Genomic DNA, 14,071 nt, shown 5'->3' with positions numbered 1-14,071 from the left:
CTTGTAGTGCGCTTAAAAAACTTTTGTAAACGGTCTAATGTATCAAATCGGATCACCCAAACTAGTTTTTACTTCAGATTCTTGTTATGGAAGGCCATGGATTGTATGGTCAGATTTTGTCAAATGAAAATACATAAAATTTCAAAGCATCAAATGCTAATTATTTTGTGGTAGTCTAAGCAAGAAGAAGTTTAACTCGTTTTTCATTCGAAATAATGGGCTGTATCATTGCTGGTGCCTTTTTGAGCGTTTTTTACTCCCAGGTTCATCTGCTCGATTTCCCCAACATCGTCATCAAAGGCAGCGAGTTGCAGCTTCCCTTCCAAGCGTGCCTCAAGGTAAGTTACTTGAACTAGTCATAAAATTTGCAAGTTTGATAAGGTGGCATGGCTTTCTAACTTGGATTCATAAGGAAACATCGTTCCACAAAGTTTTGTTTATCTCATTTGCGCTCGTTCTGTCGTTTGCAGTAAAGCTGGTTTAAAGTGACCTTGCTTGTCTTGTAATCATCTCCAGACGTTGGAAACAATGATATTTAAATTCGATTGACTCCATAGCTCTTCGGTTTAGTTTATCCATGAAATTCACCACTATAATCCTATACTCCATTCCAGGCATAGTACTTCATAATAAAAATGCTGGACAAATTTTTCCCTTGCATTTTCAGGTCGAGAAACTTGGCGACTTGATCCTCAAAGCAACTGAGCCGCAGATGGTCTTATTTAACCTCTACGATGATTGGCTGAAAACCATTTCTTCATACACTGCCTTCTCGCGTCTCATTCTCATACTGAGGGCACTTCACGTCAACACTGATCGCACCAAAGTCATCCTGAAGCCTGATAAAACGACGATCACGGAGGCGCATCATATCTGGCCCACCCTTACTGACGATGAGTGGGTGAGAGTTGAGGTTGCCCTGAAGGATCTCATCCTTGCTGATTATGGCAAAAAGAACAAGTTCGTAGATTTCTTATTATCTAGTAACTTTTACACTTTTTCAACCATTTGCATTTTTTATGCATTTATGACACTTTTATCAATTTTACTGATTTTTGTCGATTTTTATCACCGTTCCGGTCTTAAATATGTTTAGCCAGCCAATTATATCAATTTCTCGACTTTTTTTACACTCTCATCTTAATGTTTTTGCCAGCATTTTCAAGCTTCGCTACTTTTTGCAAATTTTGTTAGGGTTTCGCGTTTCAAGAACTATCGAACAGACACGAAGGGATTTTTGGAAAAATTTTATTTTTATGGTAAATTTAGGTAAAAACCGGTATTAAGATTTCTGGGAGACACTAGAAATTCTATCGACAACAGCTCTGCTCATTTCTGTGACAAGAAGAAAAATATCGAATTGAATGACTTAAATCAAGGCTCGTCGGCAGTCTCCCGCTAACGTTTTTATTTACTTTTTCTTGTGTTCCTCCGCAGTGTCAATGTCGCTTCGCTGACTCAGTCAGAAATCAGAGACATCATCCTTGGTATGGAAATATCTGCCCCCTCGCAGCAACGTCAGCAAATTGCCGAAATCGAAAAGCAAGCCAAGGACCAGTCGCAGCTGACAGCAACAACAACCCGCACAACGAACATTCACGGCGATGAGATCATCGTTTCGACGACAAGCAGTTACGAGAGAGCGACGTTTGCGTCGAAAACGGAGTGGCGAATCAGAGCTATATCGGCAACCAATTTGCATTTGCGAACAAATCATATCTATGTGTCATCAGACGATATCAAGGAGACAGGCTTCACCTATATTTTGCCGAAGAACATCTTGAAGAAGTTTATTGTAATCTCAGATCTGAGAACACAGGTGACTAGCCGATCTTCCCGCCTAGCCGATCTTCCTTGTCCCCTTTCATCTGTCTGTAATGAAAAATCAGATTTAGAAATCAGAAATATTTCTAAGCAGGGTTGTAGATCCTATGGGCTCGGGGGTCGATATTAATGCTGAAACAAGTTTCTTTGCTCCCTTGGCTGTATGTTTAAGATAAACTTTTAGCGGCTGCCTTCTTAGCATAGCACCCCTGATTCTGAGAAATAAGAACCACCTTTGCATGAAGAATCCCTTGGCGGTTAATAAGTCGATCTGCGAGAGTGCCCCTGACCCGGGGGGTTGGTGATTTAGGCAAAAATCAAGATTCTGTGTATGGAATTTAATGTCACAGTGAATTACAATTCCTATCATCCAACAGGCCTTTCATTTTTATGATGCCGTAAAGCGTATCAGTCTTAAGGAATGGTTTTAAGCATTTTATTAGTAATTACTTCATCAGTTAAGAGTTGGATCGCTTGCTATTTCTAGATCGCTGGCTACTTGTACGGCGTCAGCCCTCCTGACAATCCGCAAGTGAAAGAGATTCGCTGCATTTCATTGGTGCCTCAGTGGGGCACGCATCAAACGGTGCACTTACCGAATCAGCTGCCACAACATGATTACCTCAAGGTATGAATACAACTGCCAATAACCATTTGCATTTAATCCTTTTGCTAGTTAATATTGTTTTAATATTATCATTGGATATTGGCAATACATGTTAACATGATTTATGTTCATTTCCATCCAGTAAACTTCATCTTTAGCTTCGGTTTCATCCTGACATTGTCATCGATTATCAGGGCCGCCTGGGCTTTTCCTGGGGCAAAATCAAAACTGTAATTGTTGCTGGGACCTTTTGAGGCCCCACCAGCTTTTGAGGACCTGTTTTACGTTTTGAGGCCCCACCAGCTTTTGAGGACCTGTTTTACGTTATGAGGCCCCACCAGCTTTTGAGGACCTGTTTTACGTTTTGAGGCCCCACCAGCTTTTGAGGACCTGTTTTACGTTTTGAGGCCCCACCAGCTTTTGAGGACCTGTTTTACGTTTTGAGGCCCCACCAGCTTTTGAGGACCTGTTTTACGTTTTGAGGCCCCACCAGCTTTTGAGGACCTGTTTTACGTTTTGAGGCCCCACCAGCTCGAGACCTGGGGCAATCTGCTCCTGTCTTCACGGGCTTTTTGTTAGCACACAAATGATGCCTGCTGCTCTTCATTTTCCACATCGTCATAGCATCTCCCAGTTCTAGGATTTTTATGTGCTGCTTAGGCCTTTACAGTTGTTTTGTAATTTTCCTCTCTCTTTTAATCACTTATTCAAATTAAGTGCTTCTTTTAACAATTTCTGCAACGCTGTTTTTGCCAGGAAATGGAGCCCCTTGGCTGGGTGCATACTCAACCAAACGAGCTGCCACAGCTGTCCCCGCAAGACGTGACTACACATGCCAAAATAATGGCTGACAACCCAGCTTGGGATGGTGAAAAGACAATTATAATCACTTGCAGGTTTGCGTAGTTTTATGACAATTATTTATTTATTATTTCATCTTTTAGAACATTTCTGTACTCACTTCAATCGCTCTAAAACGTTGTTCCAATCTAGCTACATTTTAAGTTTACTGCCACAGCAAAGAATTATTCCAGTTTTATATTGGGCGTGAATATTGTAGGCCTCTTTCGTAGGAAATGTAGATTATTATTTTTCTAGCTGCATTTTTCACAAGTATTCTAAGTAGGTTAGCATAAATAATAAATGAAATATTTTCTAAGAAAGAAAATTTCTTTAAAAGGACTATTTTGATCTTTGAACAAATTTACATTGTCTTATCAAGCCTTCTATTGGTTAACTGCAAAACATGATGGATTTATTATCATAGTAAGTAAAACAAAATTCTTATTGCCCCGAATTCCCAACTTAACGTTCTACTATCTTATTTTGCAGCTTCACCCCAGGCTCATGTTCCTTGACGGCTTACAAACTGACTCCATCTGGATACGAATGGGGCCGCAACAACAAAGATACGGGCAACAACCCACGTGGCTACTTGCCGTCTCATTACGAGAAGGTGCAAATGCTTCTGTCCGACCGCTTCCTCGGCTTTTTCATGGTGCCTGCCCAGGGATCCTGGAACTTCAATTTCATGGGTATATCTTTTTTCTTTAAAAATAAACCACAATTTCCTACTTCTAATCATAAATGCTTTATATTTATTTGCGTTACATTCATGAAATATTGTTTAATGTTGATAACAGTCAAGCAATGTTGATACTCTTTGATAACAGTCACCCCCCCCCCCCCCCCGTCACCTCCTGTTTCCTCATTTACGCACTTCACCTCTTTAACCTGCTTCCACCCTTTTTACATCACATCCTTTGTGCAATTCGAAAACCCACCTTTTTCCTTTCCTCTTCACTTTTTTCGCGCACTTCACCTCTATTCTCCCCCGTTCTTATGCTTTCACCCCTTCGCGCACTTCACCTCCCTCTCCCCCACAAATGCATTTCAAGCTAATTCATATATCGTTGTTTCCGCAGGCGTACGTCACTCCGCAAACATGCGTTACGAACTTCAACTGGCCAACCCCAAAGAGTTCTACCACGAGGTGCATCGACCTTCACATTTCCTGAATTTCAGCAACTTAGAAGATGTTGAACAGGTCACCGATCGCGAAGATGCATTTGCCTGAAGACAGTAAAGACGCCTTTCCCTTGAGGCTTGTGGACAATAAAATCAACTGAAAAAGATGAACGTGTTATAAGCAGCAAAGTTGTTTATTGTCGGTTGAGGTATTACCAAATAAACCAAACAGGTCCCCTGCTCATGATAGTCATTATCCCAATCCTTTAATCGATAAGAGGAAGTAAATCATTTGAAACTTTTTTTCAATTTTCCACTCTTCAGTCACCATGAGCGGACTGTATATAAATCAAACGATACCTCTGCTTTTCAAATTAACAAAACAAGCCATATTTATAACTCGAAGTTGAATCTTCGCTGAACTGTGTCGCTTATAAGTGCTACAGTCAATTTTGACAATATAAATCCTATTATTTATGTAATATGCATTGTACGTCTTACCAAACGCCCAGAAGGTTTTTACATGAAATAAAATCGACTTTGGTTTATTTGGCTCCTAATTATAATAGTTATGTAGTCTCGTGGTTTTTAGCTTAACCGGCAGCATAAAATACCAAAGACGACCTTTTTCGTCAGTATGTATATTAAAAAACCTAGTTGCTTAAACGTTTTGGTAACAGTAGATGTTTCAAGATATGACTTATTTTTACTTCACTTGGAATCTTTTGAGAACCATGCAATCCCCAGTCCCTCCCGACAATTTTTTGTGAGGCCTTGGACATATGATTAATATTGACCACGTAACGATGCCGCTAGAAATTTTGATATCAACAACAGTTCTACGACAGGGCAACCGAAAATTGAAATATGCCCAATTGTATTAGAAATTTGACTGGGTAATAAAGGAAATACTGAAGAAAGCAAAGCATTTTGCTTTCTACTAGGCCTATTGTTTTCTTACCTCTTGCTTGTCAGTTGGCCTGTAGCTACGTAGATTTAGTTACTAAAATGAACGAAAAATGACCGGAAAAAATAGACTGTACAACTATTGCAGTTACAAGGGTTATTATGTTAACTTTTTATCATGATAATATAATATGATGTCTTTGTACAATTTAACATGAGTTCTTTCTGTCTCATTCTTTTCGCAATAATATTTTGAGGCAACAATATTAGAAAGTGCTTCTGCATGCTTGCACTTAGGCAAATGACACTAGCCATATGTTACCCTGCTGCAAATTTTAACATAGACACTCTCTTGTAATTCAGCAAAGATGTATATGTGTTGGGGTTAAAATTGTCCAGAAATCTGCCTCGCAAGAAATCTCTGATTGGCAACCACCCTTCAAGATGTTCTTTTGTACTATTTGTGTTTTGATAAAAGTTGACTAGAACAAAATAGGATGGTTTTAAATTGCTCTCAGGGGCAGTGTTGGCTAACCAGCAGCTTTGTTAAGGATGGTAAAAGCAAGAAAACTGCTGTCGCGAGCGTATTTCTATATGACAGTGAACTATGGACAATAGAAGAAAAACTAGAAAGCACTATGGATACCTTCCAATGCAGACACCTGAGAAGAAACCAAGGAATCAACTGGCAACCAAAAATCAGAAACCGATGCACCAATGCACGAAAACGAAATGTGTGCCATGGAGCCAAGTAATAAGAGCAAGAAGACCAACATGGCTAAGGCTTCTAATGAGACCAAATGTTGAAACGCAAGCAAGGAACCTTTTGAGGAATTTCTCAGGAAAGTGAAAAGGCCACAGTAACACATGTCAGGGGCGGAATAATGGGGTGGATTGGGGTCCAACCCTCAAATCATGTCCAGACCTCTTTTGAGCCTTATTTTCCATTTTATCCAAATTCTATTTGAAGAAATGGGGTTGGGGCACTGAGGGCAAATATCTAAGCTTGAATCAGGGCCTAAAATAAGAACTTTTACAGATCCACATTTTCTATAAAATTGGGCGTGGTACTTTGCTGGGATTGGCATCATGGAGGTGGCAAATATAGAAACTGCCATCATAGTGCAAATAGCATGTCCTAATTGGGCAAATTCTTAAATGAATGAAGTATAAGTAGCAAAAGCTGATTCTTTACAATATATCGATTGGGTTAACAAGAAAATTAACTACATATAGCTATGTCTTAATATGTGAGCAAAAACTTATCGAAAGGAAACTCTTTTACATGGTTTGTTCGGATCTCTGTCAAAGTTACTTTTCATTTCCTTCCACCTTCGAAAACTCCTTTAATCAGCCTTGCTTGCCAGACTTTGGTGGTTTTTGGGAGCCATATCTTTGCAGCTTTTCTCGGAATTCGAAACTTGCGAGATCAAGCATATTCATCGCAATATTTATCTATTTGTTAAGTTTTTGTGGAGCTATGCTGCTTTCCCCCACCTGCCTCTATCTTGTTGTAGGTGGGAATCAGCCTCTCTGCATTGACAGAATTAGGGTTTGCTGCGAGAATCCGAGCCATTGTCTCGTCTGGTAGAATTCCTCTAAGAACAAGTCTCAGATCTCTGCGATCTTAGTCGTTTATTTCTCAAAATTTAATGCATGATTGAATGAAATATTTTGTCTGGGAAAAAAAGCTGAGTGAAGTCTCTTTTACTAATGGGAAGTTCTTAATTGCATTCAGCCCATCAAATTCTTTGCCATCAAATCTGTTCTTTAAAAAGTTTTGGTACTATAAACGAGACTCTCGTTACAGATGGCAAATAAACTCTTCTCTCACTGATGTACAATTGTGCTTGTTTCTTCTTATTCTCTTTTCACCCAGCTTGAAAGCATGACCTTTGCCCCCATCTTGTTTGTAATGCAGAAACAAGGCACCAGATCTCAATTTTGGAATAACGCCAAATTTGTCATAAGATTGTGCAAAAATTATGCTAGATTTCAAAACAAGGCAACCCTGCTCGAGAAAGAGGCTAGTGCATGCTCAGAATATCAAGTGGCCAGAGTTGCAATTTGGCTCGTTTGACAACCCAGTGTACACATTCTTCATAAACAAAAAGGCAATTTAGATTCATGGTTTGATGGCCAAATTTCTCCATTTTGGCAGTTTCTCAAAACCCCTTGGCCGCCACAAATTGATTTGGCTGAAGAAGCAAAATTTGGCTGAATTCTGGCCGCATGTTTAAAAAACAACGAAAATGCAAAGGAAACAAAAAATTTTTGCACAGATAACATTCAAAACTTTTTAAAATAATTTCAAAATTGCAAATGATGAATGATGAAACAAAGTAAAATATAACAGACAGTTTTTGATAAAAGCAAGTGAAAACTTTTGTAACCTACAAAGCAAATTTTGATTACGATATCACTCCCAATAATTAGCAAAAATTTAGCTTTTTTGTAAACTGCGTTTAGCTGGCTGCATTTGGCTGCCAACCACAAAATATGTGGCTGCCAACCATTCAAAACAACTGGCAAAATCCTGACGCTACAACCGACAGGCGTATCATCGTTCAGCTGCTGTAGCCTTGGGAAGAATCTTTCCAATGCCTCTCCAATTAAAAACACATTAGTTGAATTGCTTTATAGCTTTTTCTAAAATCTACTGAAAGATATCACATAAAAAACCCCAAAATACATTACGGGCAGAAAATCATAATCTCGGTCTTGGTCTTTAAGCTCAGTTTTTTTTTGAAGCAAGTCATAAAAGCAAACTAAATTGAGATGATGTCTTGAAATCAAAGCTGTATACAGAGTCCATCTTACTTCAAAATAGCACACAACAATATCATAAAGCGCAATTGATTTTTCTCCGCATGTACTGAAGCTTTGAGTTCTGAAGTTTCTCAGTTCTTTTTTATTGTCCATTGCTTATTTCTTATCGCAATTTTTTTATAAAAAATGAGTGCAATACATAAGGCTGGGATTGGGCATTCACTTCGAATTGAAAAAATGTTCCCATTTCTTTCTTAGGCGTTTCGATTGGTATTTTATGCTGCACTTTTAAGAACTTGCATTATTTACAAATCCACACATTCTACAATTACAGTTCCACAATTTTAATTTACAACTCCACAAAGTGTGTCAGATCCACGCTTATTTTAGGCCCAGGCTTGAATAGGTATGTAGGCTCTATAATGGAAGAACCCCAGTGGACTTTATTGACGTCCGATGTGGCAAGGGTATTTTTGCACGTTCAAAAGCAGTGGTTTATGGAAGAAAATTTTAAAGATTGGAAGATTTTTTACAGGCAAAGAGGAACCAAAAATCAGAGTCATTGAGATAGCACCAGGCCCCGCGCACCAGTCTTAAAGTGGGGGGGAGGGGGTCTGAAAATGGCGTGATCGAAAAAATTTTTTAAGGCCACGCCCTCTAGGATTTCGGAAAAGCCCCTTTAGAAATTGCTTGCTTATTTCCAATGATTTTTTATAAACTGTCTGGTTCACAGAATATATAAATAGCTATAATAACTGAACAAGTTAGAAAATATGTTATATCATTAAACAAGACAAAAGGTCTAGGCAATGAACAAAAAGCTGCGTTAGGATAAACTTTCAGATAAAATTTTCTAACCTATTATCGCAAAAAAGTCAGGGGTATAGCCCCTGCTAGCCCAACGGTTGATAAGAGGGCTGTAGCCATTTTACCTACGCCTATGGCCATGCAGATATTTAAGCAATGGGCAGCCAAAGAGTGACCAAACCATAGCCTTACTTTGTTGCAAAATATTTTATCATAAGTCTGGGGTATTCAGGTTTGATGAAATGTTCCCCAAATCCCAAAAAACTGGGTCTTGAACAAATGGGGTGGGCGAAAATCTCCCAAATAAAAGTATAAAATGCATATGACTAGAAGTTCTTTTAAACACGAAACAGAAGAAAAATAAAAAACACTGGATTCTCTAAATAGACTCTGTTAAAATGTGAGAAAGCTTTCTTCTAAAAAACCTCTGAAAGAAGAGGCCTAAGCTCATATCATTCCCTGCCTAATCTCAATTTGTATCTGTTCTCTAGCCCCCTCCCCAATTAAAGAGATCATGTAGCCAATTTTCACAAACTTAGCATATTTTCTATAACTTGGGTATGAAAAAATGGAAATTTGGAAAACGTTTTTGCAAATGAGGATTAAACGCAGTCAAATTAACAGCAGCAATAACTTCACTAATTTCAGAATTTTCTTACAAGTTTCTGTCCATCTTTTCTGGGTGAGAAAGTTTAAGCCATAAAATCAATACATTGTATTAAAAATGAGATATATGTCTTGAAATAAGTGAAGAACACAATAATTAGTGTACATTCAGCTGTAAAGGAATAGGTTTACACAAAACAGCATCATAACTTCACATAGAAAAAGTCCTATTAGTGTAAATTAATTAAATGTCCTTGTTGTCTGCATTTTATCTGTAAAAATAAATAGAGGCTAGTGAGATTTGAAACAGGTATGGTTAAATTTTTGATAAATGCTTGCAATTACAAGCCAGCTGACTTGATTAAATGCAGCGATTTGATATATATTTGGATTAATTAAACTAATTTTGCCAAAAAGTAGGAATTTAGTTTCTGAATCGGTAAATTGACAGGTATGATACTGAAGCATGCAATGTTTTCAAAAGACAAAGAGAACCTTTATAAAAGAAGTATTTTGATATACAAACTGCTTCCAAAACAAGTCAAAAATATTACCTTGTAACATGAAATCTATGTTGCTTCTTAAAGTTCATCATAGTCAGATGGTTTATTGCTCTTAACTTCATCTTTTTTGAAACCTCTTTTTTCTAGCTCTTTGCAAATATCTTCTGTTATTAACTCATCTACAGGAATTCTCTGCAAAAAAATGTTATGATATGATTTGAGATTTCTATTACACTTATACTTGATGTCTCTTTTACTTTCAATTCAAAACCTAATTTTAATTCCAAAATTGCACATCAAAACTAACGCTTCACTTACAGGTTTCAAAATGTATTTGGAAACTTTTAGTTTTTTACAAAGCAAGCAAATATTTTGTGACTTTTGACAAAATCTGTTAAAACTTATATTTGCTAGTACAACCAGGTCTCTTGTCATTAAGTTGAGATTCTTCAAAAAGATGGCTTAGTAAACCTTTATTTTTTAGATAATTTACTAAAAATAACTGGCCAAAGCTGGCTGAATGGCCAAGATGTTAACAAACCATCTGATTACAAAATTTACACATACTCATGAAACTGGAAACATCTGAATCAAAGACCAGGGAACATTTCTCCACTTATGGTTTAAAAGGCAGAGAGATGGATACGGTAGATATGGTGGCAAGTTTCACATACACAAGGTTTTTTTTTATTTGCACAATGTGTTTTAAAAAAATAATTTTAAAACAGATTATTTAAAATGTTTTGAAAGCAGAAGGTTAGGTTTGCACTCGAGAGAACGGGAGAAGAACTTTCAAATTGGGAGACTCCTGCCTAAATCTGGACAATTGGATACTTTGCTCAAGGCTGCCTAGCTCATAGAAGCAAAAGCTTTTCATCAAGAACAGATTCTGTCTTTGATCAAGTCAGCAGCTTTTAATAAAGCAAAACTTGAACCAAGCAATATAAAAAACCAGTTATAGGTGCTTACTTCAAATATGGGTTCAAAAACTTTGACACCAAGACTCTTGATAAGAAGAAGACAACTCTTAATCACTGCATTTGTTTTCGTAATGCCCTAACTGTTTGAAATTTATTAATGGTTTAGCCATTTTCAAAGAAAATTCTTCCTCTTGTCTATTATCTGTAAAGGCAAGGGTTGTAGGAACAATTTAATAAAAGAAACAGACCTCAAGCTCTTTTGAATCTTTGTCCATGAATACCAATTCTGGATCAGCCCCACCAATGTACTCCACTTCAAAATCGGAGCTATGTTTACATTAAGGACCGATTCACCTGATATATAATTACTGCTAGCTTTTAAATACAGATACCCAAACATAAAAAATTAAGCCAATTCTCACTCAAAAAACTGACAATTATGCAATCCGCTTTTATTAGAAGGCAAATATTTTGGGCAACACGGTGCAGATAGAAACGATCCACTAAATTGCTTTTTAAAACAACTTTGAGAGGACACTTGCTTCAGTTCAGCTACTTTAGCCTTAAAAATAAAAGAAATTTTGACAATTTGAAGTTTCCTTAGCGAAGGTAGACAGAGATTTTTCTTAGACAGAGAAGCTATTCATAGTCCAGAAAAGAGTTTTGTGGCTGTGAGCCAGCGGAAGGTTTTCTGAGGATATCATAGTTATGATGAAGGCCAATGAATAATAAGAGAATATAAAGTGAGAAGAACCAAATGCTGTGCTTGAACTGATAAAGCATATATGATTATACTTAAATTCAATATCTGCGAAACTTTCATGACAAAGATTCAAGGAAAATTTAGATTAAGAAAAAAGGGCAAAGTGTTAGCCAGGGAAATGAGGAGCCTTTTCTGAACACTACTTAAGGCTTGTGGTGCTAACTCATAGAGTTAATTAGTTCATTATAAAATAAACTCTTATAGAAAGTTAGTTACATCACAAATGCAACAAATTTTAAATAATTTTTCATGAACAAAGGATACTACAAGTTGGCATGATCATTGATAAAAGCCTTCACCTAAAACAGAAAAAAGAATTAAAACAAATTCTTTCAGTCTATAAAAGACAGCAAAATCATCCTAAAGACATGACACAAAAGTTCCTACAAAAATCTGGATTTACAAACGTTTTCATAGAACGTCATTTATAGAATTGAGACAAATATCAGATCAGAGAAAGATAAACTGGGAAAATTAAACAAGTTTTCTCCTAATACAAAATCAACATTTGTAAGACATGAATTTAAGGTAACCCTAGTAAACTCACATGTGGAAGGCTATTTAGACGTCATCCTCCGCAAGTCTAGAAATTAAGGGAAAAAAAAGAGTTAGGCGATATATAGAATTGAAATGTCAGTATAACATTGCAGAGCTCAACTTTATATTGCATAGTCACTGTAAGAGGTGCGAAAGCAAGATTATTACAGCCACGCCAACCCGGGGGGGGGGGGGGTGGGTTGATGGGATTTTGATGAAATATGTTCAGGAAGTGACATCAAACATTATTGGGGAAAACTACCATAAGTTGTTTTCCCATAAGTTTGCCAATTTTTCAAGAGCCCCCCTCCCCCTCTCCAAAATGTGCTTCAGCATCCACTGTATAAAAGCCATTGTTAGCACTGTCTGATCAAAACTTTCAAATATACCAGTTGCTTTCTATTATCTATAGACTGGCATCTATTCTTTGTTGTCACTGGACAGCAAAGCCTATCATTAATTTTGCAGGATTAGTCTCAAAGCAAAAATCGTCCAGTACCTGTAAAAATTCACTATGCTGAAGCGAAGGCAGATTGGGACCCTCTTTCGATGTTTGCTAACTTCGAAGTTGATTAGATTTTATTCGTTTATCTAATTAAAATTCACAACCTTAATTTATGATTGAAACATTATTGTATATTTTCAAACATCATGCTACCACACGTTACGAATGGTTTTGATTGGGAAATCTGACGGGCCTACATTGGAAATATGGAAACACAATATCCGGTTTAGACAGCAATTCACTGCAGAAACGTTTTTCGCTCATCAAGTACTTTAAAAAATTATTCAAAGGGGAGAGACTTAAATGCAATAAGCACTAAAAGTCCCTTTCCTCATAATAGATAAAACCCCGTAAGTCCTTGTACATGTACAAACAAAACCATTTTCTTACAAGCCAGAACGGATGTGTGTAGGGATAACAACATTTGCCGCAATGGTTACATGTGAAATCCGTATACGAAAATAGAACTAACGTACCTCAAGCTTCGCTTTGTGTGGATTTTCTTTTCCACAGGTAAATGAGATTAAACTCAAAATACATAATAGGCCTACAGTCTTCATCCCCATGGCTGCATGTAGAACCAACCGCCGTGGTGCGGAGCGCCGTAATATAGGGCAGCGGTAATATGGAGAAGTGACTGTTGCCGTAAAATAGGGAAGTCCTCAGAAAAGGCTTTAAACGCTTGTTTTAGTCTTTTTCCACTACATTTAACGAAAGATCTTCGAAATAAAGTCTATCAAATGAAATATCTCCCAGAGTTTTATCGATTTACTCCTTAAAACTTTCAAAAAATCTATCTTCGACACTCCAACTCTTGATGTTTGCTCTGTATATCTTGACATCTCTAAAGCGTTCGATCGGGTATGGCACATCGGCCTTCTTTATAAATTACGAATATGTGGTGTTTCGGGAAATCTGCTTGTGTCATTCCAGTACTGCACTCTTTTGAATTTACCAACGTTCCTAATCCCATCCTTTTACAGATTCTTTTGTACGGCGACAAAAAATTGCCATTTGAAGTAAATAAATTCATTTTGGAATCTACTATTCTGTATATTTCAAGAACGGAACGCTTTGAATGACCATAAAATCAGTTTCATCAAATATCCCTTAGTCTTGTGTCTCACCCACTTATTTGTCTCACTCACGCCTGTATGATCAGTATGCTCGTAATACTGAATACAGTAATACAGTAATACTGTATACAGTAATACTATAATACAGTAATACTGAACATTATGACCAAAAGCATATTGAAAATATAGTGATTTTGGCCAATATCATGCATGGAATGGCAATGAAATCTGTATTTTGACAAATTTTGCGTAAAATGAATCAAGTTTGGATTCTAACAGG

General features: G+C 37.2%; 1 protein-coding gene and 1 long non-coding RNA gene across 2 annotated transcripts in view; one reads left to right on the top strand and one right to left on the bottom strand.

Moving 5' to 3' along the window:
- Positions 1-5,518, top strand: part of LOC135684021 (pre-mRNA-processing-splicing factor 8) — a 29,362-nt gene extending 23,844 nt beyond the window's left edge. The window contains exons 32-38 of the mRNA XM_065199465.2: positions 264-338; positions 668-960; positions 1,438-1,819; positions 2,312-2,452; positions 3,188-3,327; positions 3,764-3,966; positions 4,357-5,518. Coding sequence (XP_065055537.1) covers positions 264-338; positions 668-960; positions 1,438-1,819; positions 2,312-2,452; positions 3,188-3,327; positions 3,764-3,966; positions 4,357-4,508 — 1,386 coding nt within the window. The 3' untranslated portion in view covers positions 4,509-5,518. The remainder of the gene's footprint in view (positions 1-263; positions 339-667; positions 961-1,437; positions 1,820-2,311; positions 2,453-3,187; positions 3,328-3,763; positions 3,967-4,356) is intronic.
- Positions 5,519-9,594: 4,076 nt separating this feature from the next.
- Positions 9,595-13,302, bottom strand: LOC135684026 (uncharacterized). The gene is made up of 6 exons (XR_010515837.2): positions 13,192-13,302; positions 12,221-12,256; positions 11,938-11,972; positions 11,159-11,237; positions 10,042-10,182; positions 9,595-9,759 (listed from the first exon to the last, which is right to left on the bottom strand). It is a non-coding gene; the product is annotated as an uncharacterized LOC135684026 (long non-coding RNA).
- Positions 13,303-14,071: the final 769 nt, after the last annotated feature.

This window comes from Rhopilema esculentum, chromosome 7 (genome assembly GCF_057945365.1).
Source record: "Rhopilema esculentum isolate cy_ngs chromosome 7, ASM5794536v1, whole genome shotgun sequence".
Lineage (NCBI taxonomy): Eukaryota > Metazoa > Cnidaria > Scyphozoa > Rhizostomeae > Rhizostomatidae > Rhopilema > Rhopilema esculentum.
Note: the sequence above shows the minus strand (reverse complement) of the source record. Positions and strands in the feature narration are given on the sequence as shown.